The sequence below is a fragment of the Trichosurus vulpecula genome, chromosome 2, assembly GCF_011100635.1.
Source record: "Trichosurus vulpecula isolate mTriVul1 chromosome 2, mTriVul1.pri, whole genome shotgun sequence".
Lineage (NCBI taxonomy): Eukaryota > Metazoa > Chordata > Mammalia > Diprotodontia > Phalangeridae > Trichosurus > Trichosurus vulpecula.
Window position 1 is genome coordinate 349,853,947 of NC_050574.1, and position 23,267 is coordinate 349,877,213.

General features: G+C 37.6%; 1 protein-coding gene across 1 annotated transcript; it reads right to left on the minus strand.

Moving 5' to 3' along the window:
- Positions 1-22,374: 22,374 nt before the first annotated feature.
- Positions 22,375-22,885, minus strand: LOC118839191 (40S ribosomal protein S18-like). The gene has a single exon (XM_036746645.1). It carries the CDS (start codon positions 22,853-22,855, stop codon positions 22,397-22,399), a length of 459 nt encoding a protein of 152 aa, XP_036602540.1. The 5' UTR covers positions 22,856-22,885; the 3' UTR covers positions 22,375-22,396.
- Between the last annotated feature and the right edge of the window lie 382 nt (positions 22,886-23,267).

Sequence of the window (23,267 nt, forward strand, 5' to 3'; positions counted from 1 at the left end):
TATAACTGGATTTGTGACCCTGAGCAATTCACTTAACTTTTCAATGTCCTAAGCAGCTCTATGACTATGAATTACACAACAGGTTTCAAGCTGCACTTATAGGCAAAAATAGATCAAATGAGTAATATTTATAGGAAAAAAACTCATCAGTTTACCTGGCTCATAGTAGGAGCTATATAAATGTATCTCCCTGCCCCATTCAGAGTTTCCTATGTCTTTGAAATCATAGGCTGGAGAAAACAACAAGAAGCCTGTAGTACAAATCATTTGAGAGACAGTGTGGGATTCCGGATAGAGGGGCCAGCCTGGCATTCCGCATTTAAGTCCTACTTCTGAGGACATGTATTAGTGTAATGATACTGGGAAAATCATTTAATCTCTCAAAGCAATTCAGTCAACTCTCAAAGATGATAGTATTCAGATGAATTGTCAGTCTGCATTGGTGTAGAAAAGTTCTCCATAAGAAGGTCTTTGCCTGGATGAAATCAGAGTTGAAGATGAAAAAAAAGTGTTTTTTTTTAAATCATTTATCTATATCTATATAATCTAAGGTCCTGATTCTAGCACCTGTGGCTGGTGAATTTAGCTCTTTCCATCATATTTCCAGTGAAAACAAGACCTGGGGCTCAATCCCAATTACAAAACTTTATTCTATTTCAAGCTCATAGATGGGAACCCCAGTCCTATTTATCATTTTGTAAATGCTGATCCTTGCTCAGAAAAATTCAGCTCTGGAACAGGAATGTAATAGATACACTGGCAAAAATCCATTACCTCCTCCCGGGCAGGGAGGAGGGGACCTACAGAAATCAAAACATACATACATAACTCCAAGACTTGACCTACTGAGAGAACAATACTCAAGTGGAATTGGGAAGAGGTAGAACCCTGTCATATGTTGTTTGGAACCACTGGGAAGATTTTTTTAGCTGGTCTGTTCTCCTTTTTTGCTCTCTATGACCCTTCCCTTTACTGGTTCTCTCCTTACCCATCTGACCACATCTTCTCAGCCTCCTCTCCTGAATCATCTCCCAGATCCCATATCTTTAGCATGGGTGTTTCCCAAAGGTCAAAGAGTATTCCTCTGGGTTTTTTTCCCTTCTCTTTCCATGCCAGAAGTTCTTAATCTTTTTTATGTCTTGTACACCTTCTGCAGTGGTGAAACTTTTATACCCTTTCTCAGAATAATATTTTAAATGAAAAAAAAATACATAGGATTATAAAGGAAATTATATTGAGTAATTTTCAAAGTATCTTTTAGAGTTTGTGGATTCCAAGTTAAGAAACCTTTACATCTTTACTCTCTCTTAGATCTCTCTTTAGCTCCCATGTATTTAAATGTCTTTTCTAGGAAGAGGACTACAAAATTAATATATCCAGCCCTAATCTCCCTCCTGACTTCTAACCATGCATCGTAAAACATTTGTTGGTTATTCCCTCCTGGATGTCTCTAAAGTATCTCAAATTCAATATATCAAAAACAGAAGCTATCTCCTCCCCTTAGTCCCATGTTGCACAAGTTTTGACCCCCTTCTCCAAACTTTCTTATTTCTGTTAAAAACAATTCCATATTTCAAGTCAACCCAGATTTGCAACCTTGTAGTTATCCCCAACTATTTCCTCTTCCCTCTTTACCTTTTCCAAACAGTTTCCAGGTCTCCTTGATTCTACTCCCATGACATGATGTGGTAGATAGAGAAGTGGATATGAAGATCTGGGCTTAAATCCTACCTCAGATACTAGCTATGAGACCATATTTCTCTTTGCCTCAGTTGTCTCATTTGTAAAATAATGGGATTTGGATTTGATGACCTCTAATGTCTGCTGCAGAAGTAGCTGGTAGCACAGTGAATAGAGTACTGGGCTTGAAATGAAGAAGACCTAAGTTCAAATTTGAACTCAGATATTTATTAGTTATGTGACCCTGGGCCAGTCACTTAACCCATATTTGTCTTAAGTTTCCTCAACTCTAAAATGGGGATAAAAGCACCTACCTAACTGAGATGTTGTGAGAATCAAATGAGAATGTTTGTTTAAAAAATTGCTTAGTACTGTGGTTGGCACATAGTAGGCATTATATTTATGTTTACTCCCTTATAGCTCTAAATCAATGATCCTATAATATCTCTTACATCCATCCCCTTTTATCTCTCTTTAAAAATACTTTTTAAAATTTTTTGAGATATTCTGAACTTTTTAAAAGTATTTTATTTAGACCTGACAAGTAAACTATTCCATGCTCTGCTAATTTACTTATGGTATCACCCTTTATGTCTAAATCATGTACCCATTTTGATTATGTGAATGCTGGTCTATACCTAATTTCTGCTGTATGATATTCTGAACTCGGTATATACCTATAAGCATGAACATTTCATATACCGATAACAGAAAAATAGGATTACATATAAAATTATCACTCTCCAGGATGTATAGATTTAAAAAAAATATGATATGGGATGTGTCAGGGTGGAGAGGAAAAAGGAATACAAAGAAAAATTGAGGCTATGTGAAAACAAAAACAATAATTTAAATGTTTCTAATAAATCCATCATTTTAGTTCTAGAGCTATCTTGCCTGCCTGTGTTTCCCTCTGAATCTTCTGTTCTAGTCTGTGCATTTAAAATGTTTCATTGATATTTATTATTATTATTGTTTAGTTGATTAGTCATATCTGACATTTTATGACCTCCTTGGTTTGTTTTTTTTTTTTTTTGCAAAGTTGCTGGAAGGTCTGCCTTTTCCTTCTCTAGCTCATTTTATGAGGAACTGAGGCAAAGCAGGTTAAGTGACTTGGCTCAGGGTCACACAGCTAGTAAGTGTCTGAGGCTGGATTTGAACTCAGGTCTTCTGACTCCAGGGTCAACATTCTATCCTTCAACATCAATACTCTATCCACTGTGCCATGCAGCTGCCATTGGTATATTTTTTAATTTGGCATTTCTGTCATTAGTCCTCATCTTATCATTTCTGTGCCTCTTTTCTCTCATTATGAGAATTTCTCATTTCTTCCAGGATTTATAATAAATTCCTCCAGGAATTATAATAAATAAGCATAGACAAACAAGACAAATCTTCTCTTTGTTCATTCACCAAAATATTCAGGTAGTCATCCTCCCTCCCCTCCATTACCTCTTTATCAAGAAGTGAGGAACATGCTTCATCATAAGTGGATTGTTGTTGGATAGAAAAGGTCTCAAGTCTTTCAAAGTTGTTTTTCTTTATAATGATGTCATTATTGTGGCATTGTTCTCCCAGTTCAGCTCACTTCACTATACAAGAGTTTATTTAGTCATTCAAGCTTTCTCCAAGTCTATTCCTTTTATCATTTTTAAATGGTCTAATAATATTCTATTATAGTCATATACCAAAATTTGTTTAGCTAGTCCTCAGTTGGTGGGCACTACCTTATTTTCTAGTTTTTTTGCTATGAGAAAGAGGCCTTTTATGAATAAATTTGAACATGAGTTCTTTCCCTCTTTGTCTGATCTCTTTGGTGAAATGGTAAGTTCCATCCTCTTCTTTTTCATTTGTTCTCGAGTGTATCCTTTCATTTTCTTTCCTCTTAAGATGATCAAAACAGAACAAAACTATCTGAAGTCCCTCTGACTTATTTGATTCCCTCTTTGAACCTTGAAGATATTAAGATACTGAAGGTATATTTGTCTCTTCTACCTTGGCCAGACTGTAAATACCCCATCATTGTTAAGAGTACTGTAATTACTCAAATGTATGTTCCTTTCTAGGTTAGTCTTGACTCCTGTTTTTGAATTTAAAAGTTCCTAATTCATTATTGAGTTTTTCATTAGGAAGTCTTGAAAATCTATTCCATTAAAAGCTTCTTTCTACTGATTCCATATCTGATTCTGCATGGTCATAGAACCATGGTTCTTGGTAATAAATCTTTTTTAAGTTTTGGAATATTGTATTCCAAAATTTTATCTCCTTTATGGTACTTATTTTCTTATCTTATGTCTTTATGACTATTTTCACTTTTTTTCTTTAACATGAAAACTCTAGATTATTGGTTTTGTTTTAATGATTTTCATTTTTGAGTTTTTTTCAAAAGGTGATTGGTGGGGTCTTTCTATTTTTTACTTTGCCCTCTGGGTCTAGTAAATCTGTGAATTTCTCATTTCTGATTTCTTAAAATATTGTAGCCAAGGTTTTTTTTTTTTTAACTCATGATTTCCCTGAAGTCTGGTGATTCCTAAATTATCTTTTGATCTATTTTCAGATCAGTTATTTTAAAATTAAAAATATTTATTTAATGTTTTCCCTCAATTACACATAAAAGCAATTTTTAACTTTTTTTTTTTTAAATTATGATTTCCGGGGGCGGAGCCAAGATGGCGGCTGGTAAGCACGGACTAGAGTGAGCTCCGTACCCAAGTCCCTCCAAAAACCTATAAAAATGGCTCTGAACCAATTCTAGAATGGCAGAACCCACAGAACAGCAGAGGGAAGCAGGGCTCCAGCCCAGAACAGCCCGGATGGTCTCTGGGTGAGCTCTATTCCACACGGAGCTGGGACCTGGGAGCTGGGAATGGAGTGGAGCAGAGCCCAGCCTGAGCGGCGTGGACGATCCAGAGCAGAAGCCGGGCGGAGGGGGCCCTAGCGCCCTGAATATGTGAGCTGCGGCAGTTACCAGACCCCTCGACCCACAAACACCAAAGACTGCGGAGAAGGTTAGTGGGAAAAGCTGCGGGAGTGGAAGGAGTTTGCGGTTCGGCTTCCAGCCCCGGGGGCAGCGGAGGTGGGGCAGCTACAGCTGTTGTTACTTCCGGCTCCAGGCCCACCTGGTGGGAGGAATTAAGTGGCGGATCACAGCAGGGGTGCACAGCCTGCCGAAGATCTGAGCCCAGTCTGGACTGGGGGTCCTTGGGGAAGGAGGAGTGCGGCTCTGACAGAGCTGGCACCTCCCCCCCAAACGTAGAACATAGAACTCTGTAATCTACAAGCAGTCATACCCCACTGAAAAACTCAAGGGTCAAGTTAGTTGGTTGGGAATATGGCCAGGACGCGAAAACGCGCCCAGATTCAGTCTCAGACTTTGGATTCTTTCTTTGCTGACAAAGAAGACCAAAACATACAGCCTAAAGAAGACAGCAAAGTCATAGAGCCTACAACCAAAGCCTCCAAGAAAAACATGAACTGGCCCCAGGCCATAGAAGAACTCAAAAAGGATTTGGAAAAGCAAGTTAGAGAAGTAGAGGAAAAATTGGGAAGAGAAATAAGAAGGATGCGAGAAAACCATGAAAAACAAGTCAATGACTTGCTAAAGGAGACCCAAAAAAATACTGAAAAATACACTGAAGAAAATAACACCTTAAAAAATAGACTAACTCAAATGGCAAAAGAGCTCCAAAAAGCCAATGAGGAGAAGAATGCCTTGAAAGGCAGAATTAGCCAAATGGAAAAGGAGGTCCAAAAGACCACTGAAGAAAATACTACTTTAAAAATTAGATTGGAGCAAGTGGAAGCTAGTGACTTTATGAGAAATCAGGATATTATAAAACAGAACCAGAGGAATGAAAAAATGGAAGACAATGTGAAGTATCTCCTTGGAAAAACCACTGACCTGGAAAATAGATCCAGGAGAGATAATTTAAAAATTATTGGACTACCTGAAAGCCATGATCAAAAAAAGAGCCTAGATACCATCTTTCAGGAAATTATCAAGGAGATCTGCCCTGATATTCTAGAGCCACAGGGCAAAATAGAAATTGAAAGAATCCATCGATTGCCTCCGCAAATAGATCCCAAAAAGAAATCTCCTAGGAATATTGTTGCCAAATTCCAGAGCTCCCAGATCAAGGAGAAAATACTGCAAGCAGCCAGAAAGAAACAATTTGAATATTGTGGAAACCCAATCAGAATAACCCAAGATCTGGCAGCTTCTACATTAAGAGATCGAAGGGCTTGGAATGCGATATTCCGGAGGTCAATGGAGCTAGGATTAGAATTAGATTAGGTAGAATCACCTACCCAGCAAAACTGAGTATCATGTTCCAAGGCAAAATATGGACTTTCAATAAAATGGAGGACTTTCAAGCTTTCTCAGTGAAAAGACCAGAACTGAATAGAAAATTTGACTTTCAAACACAAGAATCAAGAGAAGCATGAAAAGGTAATCAAGAAACGGAAATTGCAAGGGACTTACTAAAGTTGAACTGTTTTGTTTACATTCCTACATGGAAAGATGATGAGTATGATTCATGAGACCTCAGTATTAGGGTAGTTGAAGGGAATATGCATATATATATATGCATATATATATGTTTATGTATATATATAAGTGAATGTGTATGTATGCATGTATCTATGTGTATATGTATGTATGTGTTTGTATGTGTATATATATATATATGTAAAAGAAAGAGAGCAGACACAGGGTGAGTTGAGGATGAAGGGAAGATAGCTAAAAGAAATAAAATGAAATTAAGGGATGAGAGAGTAACTTACTGAGAGAGGGAGATAGGGAGAGATAGAATGGGGTGGATTATCTCCCATAAAGGTGGCAAGAGGAAGCAGTTCTAGGAGAGGAGGGGAGTGGGCAGGTGAGGGGGGAATGAGTGAACCTTGCTCTCATCAGATTTGGCCTGAGGGGGAATACCATACATACTCAGTTGGGTATCTTACCCCACAGGAAAGAAGAGGGAGGAAGATATAAAAAAAAAAATAAAAGGCAGGGAGATGATGGAGTGGAGGGCAGATGGGGGTGGAGGTAATCAAAACAAACACTTTGGAAAGGGGACAGGGTCAAGGAAGAAAATTCAATAAAGCGGGATGGGTTGGGAAGGAGCAAAATGTAGTTAGCCTTTCACAACATGAATATTGTGGAAGGGTTATACATAATAATACATGTGTGGCCTAGGTTGAATTGCTCAACTTCTTAGGGAGGGTGGGTGGGAAGGGAAGAGGGAAGGGAATTTGGAACTCAAAGTTTTAAAATCAGATGTTCAAAAACAAAAAAACTTTTTGTATGCAATTAAAAAATAAGATACACAGGCAAAAAAAAAAAATTATGATTTCCAAATTCTCTCCCTCCATCCCTTCATTGAGAAGGCAAGCAATTTGACATAGGTTATACATGTGCAGTCATGCAAAACATATTTCTGTGTGTGTTTAAAAAAATAAAAGGTCAAAAAACAAAACAAGAAAAATAAAGAAATTTTAAAAAGTATGCTCTGATCTGCATTCAGACTCCATAAGTTCCTTCCTTGGAGAAGAATAGCATTTTTCATTATATGTCCTTCAGTATTGCCTTGGATTGTTGTATTGCTGATAATTGCTAAATTATTCACAGCTGATTATCTCTTACTATGTACAATGTTCTCCTTGTTCTGCTCATTTTATTTTGTATCAGTTCATGTAAGTCTTTCTAGATTCTTTCTGAGAGTATCCTGCTCTTCATTTCTTATAGCACGATAGGCTTTTATCATAATCACATACCACAACTTGTTCAGCCATTGCACAATTGATAGACATCCCCTCAATTTCCTATTCTTTGCCACCACTAAAATAGCTACTATAAATATTTTTGTACATATAGGTTCTTTTCCTTTTCCCTTTTTAATTCTTTGGAATACAGACCTAGTAGTGGTATTTCTGGATCAAAAGCTATCCATGGTTTTATAGCCCTTTGGGCATAGTTCCAAATTGTTCTCCAGAATAACTGAATCAGTTCACAACTCCCACAGTGTATTAGTTATTACTGACTCAATTTTCTCACATTCCTTCCAACATTTGTTATTTCCTTTTTCTGTCATATTAACCAATGTGATAAGTGTGGGATGATAGCTCAGAATTATTTTACTTTGCATTTCTCCCATTAATAGTTATTTAGAGTATTTTTATCTGACAATAGAAAGCTTTGATTAATTTGTCTGAAAAGTGAATTTCATATCCTTTGACTATCAATTAGAGAATAGTTCTTATTTTTATAAATTTGATGCATTTCTCTATACATTTGAGAAATGAGGTCTTCAATGGAGACTCTTGTTGTGGAACTTTTTTCAGTTATGATTACTAACTGTATTTTCCTCCATCCTATTTTCCCCCTGTTTATCCTATTCTCCTTCTCTCCCTCCCTCCCCCCGGCTCTCTCTCTCTCTCTCTTTCTCTCTCTCTTTCTATCTCTCTCTCTCTGTCTCTCTCTCTGTCTCTCTCTCTCTCTCTCTCTCTCTCTCTCTCTCTCTCTCTGTCTCTCTCCTTTCATCTTGTACATTCTCAGAAGTGTTTTACTTTTGATTACCACCTCCCCCATTCAGCCCTCCCTTCTATCACTGACCCTCCCCTCCCCCACCCCCACCATCTCTTTCTCCTCTTACTTCTACGTAGGGTAAGAGAGATTTCTATACCCAACTGAGTATGTATGTTACTCCTTCTTTGAGCCAAATCTGATGAGAATTAATTTCACATATTCACTCCCATCTTCTCCATCTTTAACTCTACTGTAAAAGCTTCTTTTGTGTGAAATACCCCATTCTACCTCTACCTTTCCTTTTCTCCCAGTGCATTGCTCTTTTTCATCCCTTACTCCTGGTTTTTTTTAGATAATCATCTCAACATTATTCAACTCATATCTGTGCCCTCTGTCTTTATATACTTCTTCAAACTGCCCTAATAGCGAGAAGGTTCTTAGGAGTTACAAGTATTATCTTCCCGTGTAAGAACGTAAACAGTTTAAACTTATTCAATCCCTTATGATTTATCTTTCCTGCTTATCTTTTCATGCTTCTCTTAAGTCTTGTTTTAGAAAGGCAAATTTTCTATTCATCTCTAGTCTTTTCATCAGGAATACTTGAAAATCCCCAATTTCATTGAATATCCTTTTTTTCTCCTGAAGGATTATCATCAGTTTTGCTGGGTAGGTGGATTCTTGGTTGTAATCATAGTTCCTTTGCCTTCTGAAATATCATAGTCCAAGTCCTCCAATTCCTTTATTGTAGAAACTGCTAAATCTTGTGTTATCCTAACCATGACTCTATTATATTTGATTTTATTTTCTTTCTGGCTGCTCACAATATCTTCTCCTTGACCTAGGAGCTCTGGAATTTGGCTATGGTATTCCTGGGAATTTTTATTTTGGGATCTCTTTCAAAAGGTGATTGGTAGATTTCCTAAAATTTTCTATTTTGTCCTCTGGTTCTAGAATATCAAGGCTGTTTTCTTTGATATTTTCTTGAAAGATGATGTCTAGGCTCTTTTTTGATGATGGATTTCAGGTAATCCAATAATTCTTAAATTATATTTCTTTGTTCTATTTTTCAGGTCATTTGTTTTTCCAATGAGATATTTCAAATTTTCTTCTATTATTTCACTCTTTTGATTTGCTTCTTGATGTCTTATGGAGTCATTAGCTTCCATTCATTTAATCCTAATTTTTAAGGAATTATTTTCTTCATTGAGCCCTGTACATCTTTTTTTTTCATTTGACCAATTTTACTTTTTAAGGAGTTCTCTTCTTCAGTGAATTTTTATATATCTTTTTCCATACACACATATTCATTTAGCTAATTTTGCTTAAGTCATTCTTCTCTTCATTGGATTTTTGGGCCCTTTTACCATTTGGCCTATTTCAGTTTTTAAGGTGATATTTTCTTAAGTATTTTTTGTGCCTCCTTCCCCGAGTTGCTGACACTTTTTACTGGTTTTCTTACATTGCTCTTATTTCTTTTCCAATTTTTCCTCTACCTCTCTTGTTTTATTTTAAAAATCCTTTTTGAGCTCTTTCAGGAATTCTTTTTTTGGGCCTGAAACCAATTCACATTTTTCTTTGAAGCTTTCAATGTAGGAGTTTTGATTTTGTTTTCTTCTTCTGAGTTTGTATTTCAATCTTCCCTTTCCCCTTAGTATCTTTTTATGGTCAAGAATTCTTTTCATTGTTGTTTGCTTGTCTTCCCAGCTTATTTCCTTTCTTTTAACTTTAAAGTCAGGCTCTGTTCCCAGCTTGGAGGGGACACTGTCCTAAGCTTCAAGGTTTTTTGTGTAGCTAGTTCTGGGGGTCTGTAACCTTTCAGTTCTTCCAAGGAAGTATTCTCTAAGGGGAGGTATGGTAATTGTTCTCCTGGTCTGTGCTCTGATCTCTGAATAACCACAAGCGCTCTTTTCTACCCTTAGACTATGATTAGGGTCCCTGCTCCCCTGGAACTGCAAACTCTGGGGTGCTAGTGTTTCTTCTTGCACTGGGACTGTGACTCATGACTGTGACCAGTATCCATATATGGGCAATACAGCAGAGTTCTGTACCCAGTGCCAGCAAAGGGGCCCCTATAATCTCCTTCTGACCAATTATCTGACTTCTTTACCATCTGCAGGCTGAGAACTCCAGAAGCAGCCTCTGTCACCATTGATTCAGTCACTTTCAAGGTCTGCTGCTGGTTTGCTGGGGCTTGGCCTGCACTGATGCAGCCCGTTGCTCCAGTCTCACTCTAGTATAATAGACCTTTTGTGCTGACCTTCTAAGTTGTCTGAGACTAGAAAATTGTTTCACCCCATCCTTTTATGGGTTCTGCCATTCTAGAATTTGTTTTGAGGAATTATTCAAAGTTATTTGGAGGGGAATTTGGGAGAACTCAGGCAATTCCCTGCTTTTCTCTACTATCTTGGCTATGCCATCAGATAGATTATTTTTGATAGTAGGCATGTTTTCTCCTATTTTTAGTGTTTTAAAATTAAAAAAAATTCCTATCCAGTGGAATCATTGAACTCTTTTTGGTCCATTCTATTTTAGGGGAATTCCTTATGTGGATAAGGTTTTCAAGTTTTCCAAGATTTATTTGCCTTCCAATTCTTTCCTCCAGAGTTCTTAGTTAACTTATATTTCCTTATGTTTATTTTTCATTCCTCTCCCCCAGTTATTTTTCCAGTCTCTTTGGCCAAACCATATTTCCCCTGAGGTTCTGCTTGTTATTGTTTTGGAGATAGTCTCTTTTTTGGCGTTTACTTCTTTAGCATCTCTTGACCCATAATATTTTTCATAGTATTTAGTATTTTCTACTCATTTATTTATTCCTCTAACAATCAAATACTATAGTCAGGTCCTATTTGGTTCTGAATTCACTTTCTCCAGTTCTTACTCTTGCCTCCCACTTCCCTTGGTGTGTATGTATGCAGAGCACTAGTAGATTTCAGTGTCTCCAGTCAAAGATTTTATATCTTATGTCCCATCTCTGTGTGGCATCCTTGGTCATGGTCTTGCTGCAAATTTCCATCTACCCTAGGTGGTTCCCAGTTAGGTTACTGTTACAAGATCTTCCATGTTTTGGGCACTATTTTGGGTTTCAGTTCCATTCCCTCTACCTTGTACTTGCTTCCCTGGTGGGGCACCTCTTATATCTTCCATGGCTCCTGGATGTCTTTTTATACAGTCACGGGCTGGATGAAAGAACTTACTTGTTTCTCTATTTTTTAATTCAATTCACAATTCAATGTAGTGTCCTTTTTTATATCATTGCTGGAACATTCTTTAAAGAGCTGGATTTCTCTTCAATCTTTCATATCTCTATCTTAATTGACAAATCCCATTCCCTTTTCTCTATTTACAGTCACAATCTTTGTTCAGGTCTTCCACCTTATGGCTATATGACTCTCCAATTTATTACCAGCACAAAATTTCTGGTTATAATTGCAACTAGACTTGTGTTTTAGGTATATCAATTTGGCAGCTCTGTGGAGAAAGAGATTAGAAGTCAGAGATGCTAGAGGTAGAGAGACTGGTTAATGAGGAGGCCATTAAATAGTCCAGAAGAGAGGTGACAATTCCTTTTACAGGTGCATTCTGTTGTAACAGCCAGCCACAGAATTAGAAATAAGGAGACCAGAGCCATCCTTGTTTGTGTCATTAACTCTTTGCATGATCTCTTTAGGCCTTAATTTTCTGACCTGTAAAATGAAGATAATATAGTACGTACGTACCATCTTCCTCAATGGTTGTTGTGAGGAAAGCACTTTGTAAAATACAAAGCAATACTGATAATAAAAGTTCTTTTATTCTTTTGGACATTTATATTGACAAATGGTCTTAGAGGAATGCCACAAAATCTATTATTTTGTTGTACAAGAATACCTTGATTATCAAAAACCTCAGGAATGATATTTGCTCATGTAACATCAGCTGAGTTTTTCAATATCTTTGTCAATGATGTAGCTTTTTGATGATGAAGCTAAGTTGCCTGCCTTGCTGCATGATGTACATTCCTAAGCACACAGCTTCTGTTTTACATGCTTAGTTTCCAGTAAACAGGGCTAACCGGACACAAAGTTATGAAGTCTTTGACTTTTTTTTTATTCTGCCACTCTGGTTTTTTCTTTTCCCTATTTCACTAGGTCCCCACCCTCCAAAGGCCAATCTGTCTGTCCATCTGAATGCCTGTCAATTTTCAGGTGTTGATTGATTATGCTTAGTTTGCAACCCATCCACAAGCAAGTGAATGGGCAAGGATCTTGCATTTTAAACCTTATCTGTAATTATAGAATGAAAGGTGCTGTACCCTTGTTGAAGCAATTTCAGGCATCAGTGAACAGGTAGAGAGGTGTTTTTTTTTTCCTTTTCTTTTGGCAGGGGGTTCTAGGATCATGTTCACCCTACTCAGCAAGCCTTGAATGTAAATCTGACTATTTATTTGAAGCTGAGAAAGGCAAGCATCCCTCCTTCCTCTATAGAGAATCACAGTATTATAAATGTCAAAGGGCTCTTAGAAATTACCTTGTTCAACTCTTCTTTTTACAAATGACAAAACTAAGAACAAGAAAAATGAAGTGATATGCATGCCCAAGGACATGCAACCTTGTCCCTGAGAGCTGGGACTTAAACCCAGGTCTACCAAATTCCAGTCAAGTGTTCTTTCCATTAAACTGCTGTTTCCCATGATAGCAATATCACGAGATTGTGGAAATTTAGGTCTGGAGACTTTAAAGCAAAATGTCAAACTGCCTTTCATGGGCTGCAGAACTTCCTGGTACATACTGAACCAGATTAAAACAAAATTTGGAAATGTTTAACATAATAAATAAAAATATAACTCAACATAGATAATGTCCATTTGTGTTTGCCTAAGTGAATATGTGGCACCAGGGATCATTTCTATTTGAGTTTAATGTTATTACCTTAGAGATAATGTAGTCCAATACCTTCATTTTATAGATGGAGGAAATTATTCTTAGAGAGGTTAGTTATTGAAAGAGCTGGAGCTAGCATTAATATTCTGGATTTTGTATGTTCCATGACAAATGTGAAGGGGGAGAAACCACTTTTAGCTTGTACCTGGGAGGCAGGTTACTCTGTGTTATTCTCTTGATGATGATGAGTCAGACACTGGCCTCATTGAGTTTTCTGGAGGACTAGCCCTGAGAGTTGCTGGGTTGGAGGATACCTGGATGACTCTAATATATAGGATTGATCTTGCCCATAAAGAAGGAGATATTTAGAGGAAGGGGAGGGGGAAGAGAGGAAAGAAAGGAGAGAGGAAAGAAAGGAATACTTCCAGAGAAGATGCTAAGCAGCGATATAGAGGGGATATCTGTACAGTCAATAGGAACCACAGGTACACTGGGGGTCTAATGTGTATATGCCTATGTGTGTGTGTGTGTGTGTGTGTGTGTGTGTGTGTGTGTGTGTGTGTGTCTGTATGTGTGTGTGTAAATATCAGGAAAAAGAAGCAGGCTGTTTAAAAGATGAGATAATAGTATGTAGGTAAGTCTAGACTTAGACATTCATTAGGAATTCCTAGTACAAAGTTGTACGAAGTACAATAGGTTTGTAGCCTAGTCTGTTTGTTTAGTTATATTACACATGTTATATTTTGAATAAGCTTAAAACTCTTAAACTAGATTTGACTAATTATGAGTGGAAAGACAAATAAAGCTTGTACTGTCTTGTATGTGGGTCAGTCTCTTTTGCAGGTTGCAGACTTTGAGGCTGGATACAGTGATACATCAGGGCTATTTAATGTCTTAGAAGTACAAAGTCAAATTCTTTGCCTACCATCACTGACCTTTTAATAGTGGGTTGTAGTGGGCTGGTTAGCAAAATCTTCCAAGGGAGTGAATTCTCAAATGAGAATATTCAGAGAGAGCCCTATGACCTGACTCAGACTCAGTGTATGTTCTCAGAGCGTGCTTACATTGTGTTATCCAAGAGCATGGAATGTGACTTCCGTATATGGATAATGCATTGAACTCCATGGGTTAACTGGGATTACCCAGTGATATAACGTTCATGTCTTGTTCTTCAGTTACTGTGCTTTGAAGATGATAGCTCAAGGAGCTTGTACATTTGCAAATTTTAATTTGATGATACTAGCATGCTTTTCTGATGACCAGATATTCTGAAGATATCTAAGTTTATATGGGTGAGTATAACCTTTGAGATTCAGAGTAGAATTTAGGACAACACTTCCATGACTGAGGATTTTAAATTCCATATTAAGGACACAGGAAAACAGAAAACTTTAGTGAGTAATATAATTCTTTCTGATGGTTTTCAATATTCTAAAAGACATTTAAGAGGAACATGAGACAAACAGAACCCATCATCTGTATAGATCCAGGGATATGTTTAAAGAAATAGTCTAACATTATTTCCTAATCCTACCAGAAGTAAAGAGACCCATGTTCTGGGACCAAGGTGATCAGCAGACAAAACTTTATTTTAGAGTAAACCAATAGGAGGGAATAGTTATAATAATAGTAACAGCTGACATTTACATGTAACCCTTTATAATTGGAAACTATTTTACATTTGACCATGGGAGCATCACAACAACCCTATCAAGTTAACAAGGCCAGTTGACAAGCATTTATTCAGCATTACTGTGTGCCAGGTACTGTACTACATGCTGGGAAACAAAAAATAAACAAGAAGACATTCCTTGCCTTCAAGGAACTTACACTTTAATGGGGGAAGAAAATGCAAAAAAGAAACTGAAAAGGGGAATGTTGATAGCATGAGAAGGCCTTTGTAGTACGGGGGAGAGTTCAGAGAGTTAGCCATGATGCATGGAGAACAATGGAGGAGTGAAGTTGGCTGGCCTGGGCACTTTTCTTAAAATGGAGGTTCTCAGAAGAGATGACTAGTCAGAGGAAGGAAGGGCAGGGGCAGAGTAAAGTTCTGGGGTGAAGAGGTTTTTATGGCATGCAGAAGAAAGAAGTGAAGAGAGTCAAGAATGGAGCTCAGTGAGGAATGAAAGAACCCCATATGAGGTAAGGAGTATAAGTATTATATTTGCCATTTTACAGATGGGAAAATTGAGGCTCAGGGAGGTTAAAGGACTAACCCAATTGAACTGGACCTTCTGAGTCCAAGTACCTAGCCTTTTCAACTACAGTGCTTTACATATCATGAGATAGCTTTCAATATTTTGAAAAGTAAAATAACAATGAAATAGCTAGCATACTGGTAAACATGGCATTTAAAAAGAACAAAGAAAATAAAGCAATGTAAGTGCAACAAACTATGGTTAAGATGTGCATAATCAGTGTAGCCAGACAAAGCTTACTTTCCTACCTCCTTAAATAATGGCTGCAAAGACCAAGTGAATCTATGGTTGTATCTAGAACACAGAGATAGAAGATTGGATTTGGCAGTTTTAAAAGTTCCTACAATAAATAAAATTATGGCCAGATGGGAATAATTATGCAGGAAAAGCCATCAGATGAAGTAGGTCATCAGATATTATGAGTCTCACACATTCATTCAAATGAGTTCCATTCAAACCAATAAATATTTGTTAAATATTCATCATAATGAGATAGACCTTGAAGGAAGGGAATATTAACAATATCTATTCTAGGTATGGAGAATGGTGGGTAGAAAATCGTGGAGCCCAAGGAACATGAGATCAATGAAGGGCAAATATTCCACTTGGGAAGATATGTGAAGAGAAGAAATAGTCAATAAAATTGGAAAAGTAGACTGAAGGAATTTGTGTTTATTTGGTAAGCAATGAAAAACCATCAGAGATTTTTTTAACCAAGGGAATGTTATGTTCAAACCTCTGAAATATTATTGAGATTACTCAGACAGTAGGTACGAAGCATAGACTGAAGAAGGAAGAAACTGAAGGCATAGTAGTTAGGAGGCTGTTATGGAAAATTTCCTTGGGTCATAGTTGGTTGTGAACCTCAGAGAGGTCTTTAAAATAAAGGAGTTGGACAAGATAATCTCTAGGGTCTCTTCCAACAAGATACCCTTTGAAGTCCTCTATGATTACATCTTATGCAACTACGGAAAGTTTCACGTATCACATTTTAACTTTGTTGGATGTAGCAATTCAGGATATTGATTCCCTTTCCCTTCTATCATAAGCAAATACCATAAACAGATGCTATCCAAGTAGAATAAAAACATCAGGATAAAGAAGGGAGCCCAGGAACTTAAAATAGTTCCTTATGCTGATTGACATCTTAATACCACACAGACATGGAAAAACTTATGTCACCCTTGATACATGTGATAGAAGAATTTGTATGTATATCTGCTTACCATACAGTCTGGAAGTGAGAGTCAGCATTCTACAACTGATTGTTCACACTTAACAGAATAAATAAAATACACATCTATTTGTAAGTACTTGAACCTAGACACCTACCACAGACTAGAGGTAGGAACAGAAATCTATAATAGAATTGGCTGACTTAAAAATAATTTACCTCCTGTCAGTGTTTCTCCAAGGGTTGTGCTGAAAATAGCAACCATTTTAAAAAGGCATTCCCACTGAGTGAAACTTGGCCCCAGTGACTTTTGCTAGTATTAGGCCCAGCTGAAGAATTTGGGTCCTTATCCTATATAACCCTCATTTCTTGGCAATGACCTTGGTGAATGAATATTTCATACTATTTTTAGATTAAAAAAAAACCAATCTGAGTGCTAATAGTGATTCCTGCCCTCCCCGCCAACTTTAACTTCAATCTTTCCTTCCTTGTCTCTCCTCACTTCTTCCCCAACCACCTTGCCACTTCAGTAAAAGTAAAAAAAAAAGTAATATTTCATAAGTGCTAGGTTATATATCATATTGTATATCTAAATTCAATACATCCTTTATCACAACATGATAAAGCAATTTGGGTATATATCCAGTTGCCATGTGTATGCTGAAACATTTCAAAGAACACCCTCTGAATGGATGGCTCTTCCCAGAATTTCCATTTAAGGGGAATGCTCAGGCCATGCATTTCTTCATTTCTTGTGAGGCGCAATACAGATCCTCATGTCTTCTTCTCTTCATCTTCAGCTTGTTTTAACGCATTATCTTCCCTTATTAGAATGCAAGTTTAGAAGATAGGAATTGGTTTTCTTTGTGCTTGTATTTGTATTCCCTGCGTTTAACACAGTGCCTGGCATAGAGCATTAAGTAAATGCTTGCTGACTGACTGATTGTCCATGGATCTCATTAAGGAGATCCCTTCATGTTCTGAGGTTTGTTATAATAAGCACAAAGCCTTCTGCAAAAAGAACAAGAATGCAATCCCTTCTGACCTCCATCTCTCAGAATCCCCAATCCTTCAAGGCTCAGCAGAAGTATCACTAATACATGAGGTCTTTTCTGATCCTCCTAGTGACTCTACTTTCCTCAATTACCTGTACACACACAGACACAGACACACAGACACACACACACACACACAGACACACACACACACACACATGTTTTAATGGGAATTTTTCTTCCAAAAGTGTGTTAAACTTTGAAAGATAGGTTTGAATCCTGCTTCAGACACTTAATTGCTGTTGGACCCTGGACAGGTCAAAGATTCAGTCACAGACTTAGAACAACAAAGCACTTTAGATGCCGTTGAGCTTAGTGGCATTTTTCTTATTTTATAGATGGGGAAACTGAGGCATAGGGAGGTTCTGTAATTTGCCTAGGGTCACAGCTAATAAATATATCAGGCAGGATTTAAACACAGGTGTTCCTGATTTCAAGTCCAGCACTCTATCTACCACCTCCGTCAGCCCCAGTTTCCTCATATAGAAAATTGGGATAATGATAGCACTAGCCTGATAAGTGTTTATGAGGATCAAAATAGATGGTATATGTAAACCACTTTGCAAATGTTAAAGTTCTACTTTGTTTTTTTCCCACTTAATAGTATTTTATTTTTTCCAATTACATGTAAAGATGGTTTTCAACATTTATTTTTATAAGATTTTGAATTCTAATTTTTTTCTCCCTCCCCTGCACACTTCTAAAGATGGCAAACAATCTGATATAGTTTACACATGTACAATCCTATTAAACATATTTTCACACTAGTCATGTTGTGAAAGAAGAATCAGAAAAAAGGGAAAAACCATGAGAAAGAAAAAAGAAAACAGCATACTTCAATCTGCATTCAAACTCCTCAGTTTTTCTAGATGTGTATAGCATTTTCCATTGCAAATCTTTTGGAATTGCCTTGGATCATTGTATTGCTGAGAAGAGCTAAGTCTATCATAGTTGATCATCACACAATGTTGTTATTGCCGTGTACAATGTTCTCCTGGTTCTGTTCACTTCACTCAACACCAGCTCATATAAATCTTGCTGGGTTTTTCTGAAATCTGCCTGCTCATTATTTCTTATTGCACAATAGTATTTCATTATATTCATATACCACACTTGTTCAACCATTCCCCTAGTTGGTGGGTACACTCTCAATTTCCAATTCTTTGCCACAACAAAAAGAGCTACTACACATATTTTTGTACATATGAGACCTTTCCCCTTTTTTTATGGTCTCTTTGGGATACAGACCTAGTAGTGGTATTGCTGGATCAAAAGGTATGAACAACTTTATAGCCCTTTGGGCGTAATTCCAAATTGCTCTGCAGAATGATTGGGTCACTTCGTAGCTCCGTTAACAATGCATTGGTGTCCCAATTTTCCAACATCTTTTCCAACATTTATCACTTTCCTTTTCTGTCATATTAGCCAATCTAAGAGGTATGAGGTGGTACCTCAGAGTTGTTTTAATTTGCATTTCTCTGATCAATAGTGATTTAGAGCATTTTTTCATATAACTATAGATAGCTTTAATTTCTTCATCTGAAAATTGCCTGTTCATATTCTTTGACTGTTTATCAATTGGGGAATGACTTGTATTTGTGCAAATTTGACTCAGTTCTCTATATATTTGAGAAATCAGGTCTTTACCAGAGACATTGGCTGTAGGACTTGTTTTCCAGCTTTCTGCTTTGCTTCTAATCTTGGTTGCATTGACTTTGATTATGCAAAACCTTTATAATTTAATGTAATCAAAATTATTCATTTCACATTTCATGATGTTCTCTATCTCTTGTTTGTCATAAATTCTTCCCTTTCTCCATTGATCTGACAGGCAAACTATTCCTTGCTCTCCTAATATGATTATGGTATCACCCTTTATATCTAAATCATGTGCCCATTTTGACCTTATCTTGGTATACGGGGTGAGATGTTGGTCTATGTCTAATTTCTACCATACAGTGTTCCAATTTTCTCAGAAGTTTTTGTTAGAGAGTTCCTATTGCAGAAGCAGGAATCTTTGGACTTATCAAACAGTAGATTACTATAGTCATTTACTACTGTGTCTTGTGTATCTAACCTATTCCACTTATCTGCCACTCTATTTCTTAGCCAGTAACAAATAGTTTTGATAATTGTTACTTTATAATATAGTTTTAGATCTGGCATAGTTAGGCTACCTTCTTTCACATTTTTTTCCATTAATTTGCTTGATATTCTTGACCTTCTGTTCTTTCAGATGAATTTTGTTATTATCTTTTTTTCTATCTCTATAAATAAATGTTTTGGTTGTTTGATTGGTATGGCACTGAATAAGTAAATTAATTTAGGTAGAATTGTCATTTTTATTATTTTACCTTGGTCTACCCATCAGCAATTCATATTTTTCCAGTTATTCAGATCTTTTATTTTTTTTATCTTTTTTAATTTAATTTATTTAATATATTTGCAGCATTGATTTTCACAAAAGTTTGAATTACAAATTTTCTCCCCATTTCTACCCTCCCGCCCACTCCAAGATGGTGTATATTCTGGTTGCCCCATTCCCCAGTCAGCCCAAACATCTGTCACCCCATTCCCCTCCCATCCCCCTTTCCCTTCTTCTCTTGTAGGGCAAGATAAATTTCTATACTCCATTGCTTGTGTATCTTATTTCCTAGTTGCATGCAAAAACATTTTTTTTGTTGTTGCTGTTTTTGAACGTCTGTTTTTAAAACTTTGAGTTCCAAATTCTCTCCCCTCTTCCCTCCCCACCCACCCTCCCTAAGAAGGCAAGCAATTCAACATAGCCCAAGTGCATATCATTATGTGAAACCCTTTCACAATACTCATGTTGTGGAAGATTGACTGTTTTGCTCCTTCCTACCCTATCCCCCTTTATTGAATTTTCTCCCTTGACCCTATCCCTTTTCGAAAGTGTTTGTTTTTGATTACCTCGTCCCCCCATCTGCCCTCCCTTCTATCATCCCCCCTTTTTATCTTCTTCCTCCTTCTTTCCTGTGGGGTAAGATACCCAATTGAGTGTGTATGGTATTCCCTCCTCAGGTCAAATCTGATGAGAGCAAGGTTCGCTCATTCCTCCTCACCTGCCCCCTCTTCCCTTCCTAGAGAACTGCTTTTCTTGCCACTATTATGTGAGATAATTTACCCCATTATATCTCTCCCTTTCTCCCTCTCTCAATATATTCCTTTATTATCCCTTAATTTGATTTGATTTTTTTAGATATCATCCCTTCATATTCAACTCACCCTGTGCCCTCTGTGTGTGTGTATAAATATGCATGTATGTATATATATATATATATATATACATACATATATATGTATATATATACACATATATATGTATATATATACACCTACATATATACATACATAGACACACACATATGCATATATATGTATACACACACACACACACACACATATATATATATATGCATATTCCTTTCAGCTACTATGATATTGAGGTCTCATGAATCATACACATCATCTTTCCATGTAGGAATGTAAACAAAATAGTTCAACTTTAGTAAGTCCCTTATCATTTCTCTTTCTTGTTTACCTTTTCATGCTTCTCTTGATTCTTGAGTTTCAAAGTCAGATTTTCTATTCAGCTCTGGTCTTTTCACTGAGAAAGCTTGAAAGTCCTCTATTTTATTGAAAGTCTATATTTTTCCTTGGAGCATGATACTCAGTTTTGTTGGGTAGGTGATTCTTGGTTTTAATCCTAGCTCCATTGACCTCCGGAGTATCGTATTCCAAGCCCTTCGGTCTCTTGATGTAGAAGCTGCCAGACCTTGGCTTATTCTGATTGTGTTTCCACAATACTCAAAGTTTTTCTTTCTGTCTGCTTGCAGTATTTTCTCCTTGACCTGGGAGCTCTGGAATCTGGCGACAATGTTGCTAGGAGTTTTCTTTTTGGGATCTATTTGAGGAGACAATCTGTGGATTCTTTCAATTTCTATTTTACCCTCTGGCTCTAGAATATCAGAGCATTTCTTCTTGATAATTTCTTGAAAGATGACACCTAGGCTCTTTTGTCAATCATGACTTTCAGGTAGTCCAATAATTTTTAAATTATCTCTCCTGGATCTATTTTCTAGGTCAGTGGTTTTTCCAATGAGATATTTCACATTGTCTTCCATTTTTTCATTCCTTTGGTTCTGTTTTATAATATCTTGATTTCTCATAAAGTCACTAGTTTCCACTGGCTCCAATCTAATTTTTAAGGTAGTATTTTTTTCAGTGGTCTTTTGGACTTCCTTTTCCATTTGGCTAATTCTGCCTTTCAAGGCATTCTTCTCCTCATTGGCTTTTTTGGAGCTCTTTTGCCATTTGAGTTAGTCTATTTTTTAAAGTATTGTTTTCTTCAATAATTTTTTGGATCTCCTTTAGCAAGCTATTGACTTGTTTTTCATGGTTTTCTCACATCCTTCTCATTTCTCTTCCCAGTTTTTCCTCTACTTCTCTAACTTGCTTTTCCAAATCCTTTTTGAGCTCTTCCATGGCCTGAGACCAGTTTACATTTTTCTTGGAGGCTTTTGGTGTAGGCTCTTGGACTTTGTTGACTTCTTCTGGCTGTATGTTTTGGTCTTCTTTGTCACCAAAGAAAGATTCCAAAGTCTGGGACTGAATCTGAGTGCATTTTTGATGCCTGGCCATGTTCCCAGCCAACTTACTTGACCCTTGAGTTTTTTGTCAGGGTATGACTGCTTGTAGAGCAAAGAGTACTTTGTTCCAAGCTTGAAAGGATGTGCTGTTGATTTCCAAGCTATTTCTATACAGCCAGCTTTGCCACACCAGCAATCCTCCTTCCTCAAGAACTGCCAACCTGGACCTGATGCAAATCTTTTTTTTTTTTTGTTATAAACTTATTTATTAATAGACAAGGCCAGTGAAATTGTTTACTTCTTCTTGGACACACTGACAGTGCGACCCCTGCGGCCTGTAGTCTTGGTGTGCTGGCCTCGAACCCGGAGACCCCAGAAGTGCCGAAGCCCACGATGTGCCCGAATCTTCTTCAGTCGCTCCAGATCTTCACGCAGCTTGTTGTCCAGACCATTGGCCAGAACCTGGCTGTATTTTCCATCCTTTACATCCTTCTGCCTGTTAAGGAACCAGTCTGGAATCTTGTATTGCTGGGGATTCTGCATGATGGTGATCACACACTCCACCTCATCTTCAGTGAGCTCACCAGCCCTCTTGGTGAGGTCAATGTCTGCTTTCCTCAGTACTACATGAGCATATCTTCGACCCACACCCTTGATGGCTGTGATGGCAAAAGCTATTTTGTGCCGTCCATCGATGTTGGTGTTGAACACTCTCAAGATGTGCTGGAACTTCTCGGGGATCACAAGAGACATGGCTGCAGCAGCGGCGTGAGAGCCTTCTCTGGAAGAGCGACCTGATGCAAATCTTAAGCATGCTCTGCACTCCTGCTCTGATCTGCCACTTAATTCCTCCCACCAGGTGGGCCTGGGGCCGGAAGTAACTGCAGCTGTAGTTCTGTAGCTGCACCTCCCCCTGTAGTTTTTCCCACTAACCTTCTCTGTTGTCTTTGCTGTTTTTGGGTTGAGAATTCTGGTAACTGCCACAGCTCACTGATTCATGGTGCTAGGGCCTGTTCTGCCAAGCTCCCTGTCTGGTTGGTCCTGCCGCTGCCCACGCTGGGCTCTGCTCCCCTATGCTCTGTGCCAATAGACCTCATCCAGTGGCCATCCAGGCTGTCCTGGGCTGGATCCCTGCTTACCTCTGCTATTTTGTGAGTTCTGCAGT

What these genes read in the sequence shown, in the direction of transcription:
- LOC118839191 (XM_036746645.1), bottom strand. Translation starts at nt 22,855, where the DNA reads ATGTCTCTTGTGATCCCCGAGAAGTTCCAGCACATCTTGAGAGTGTTC.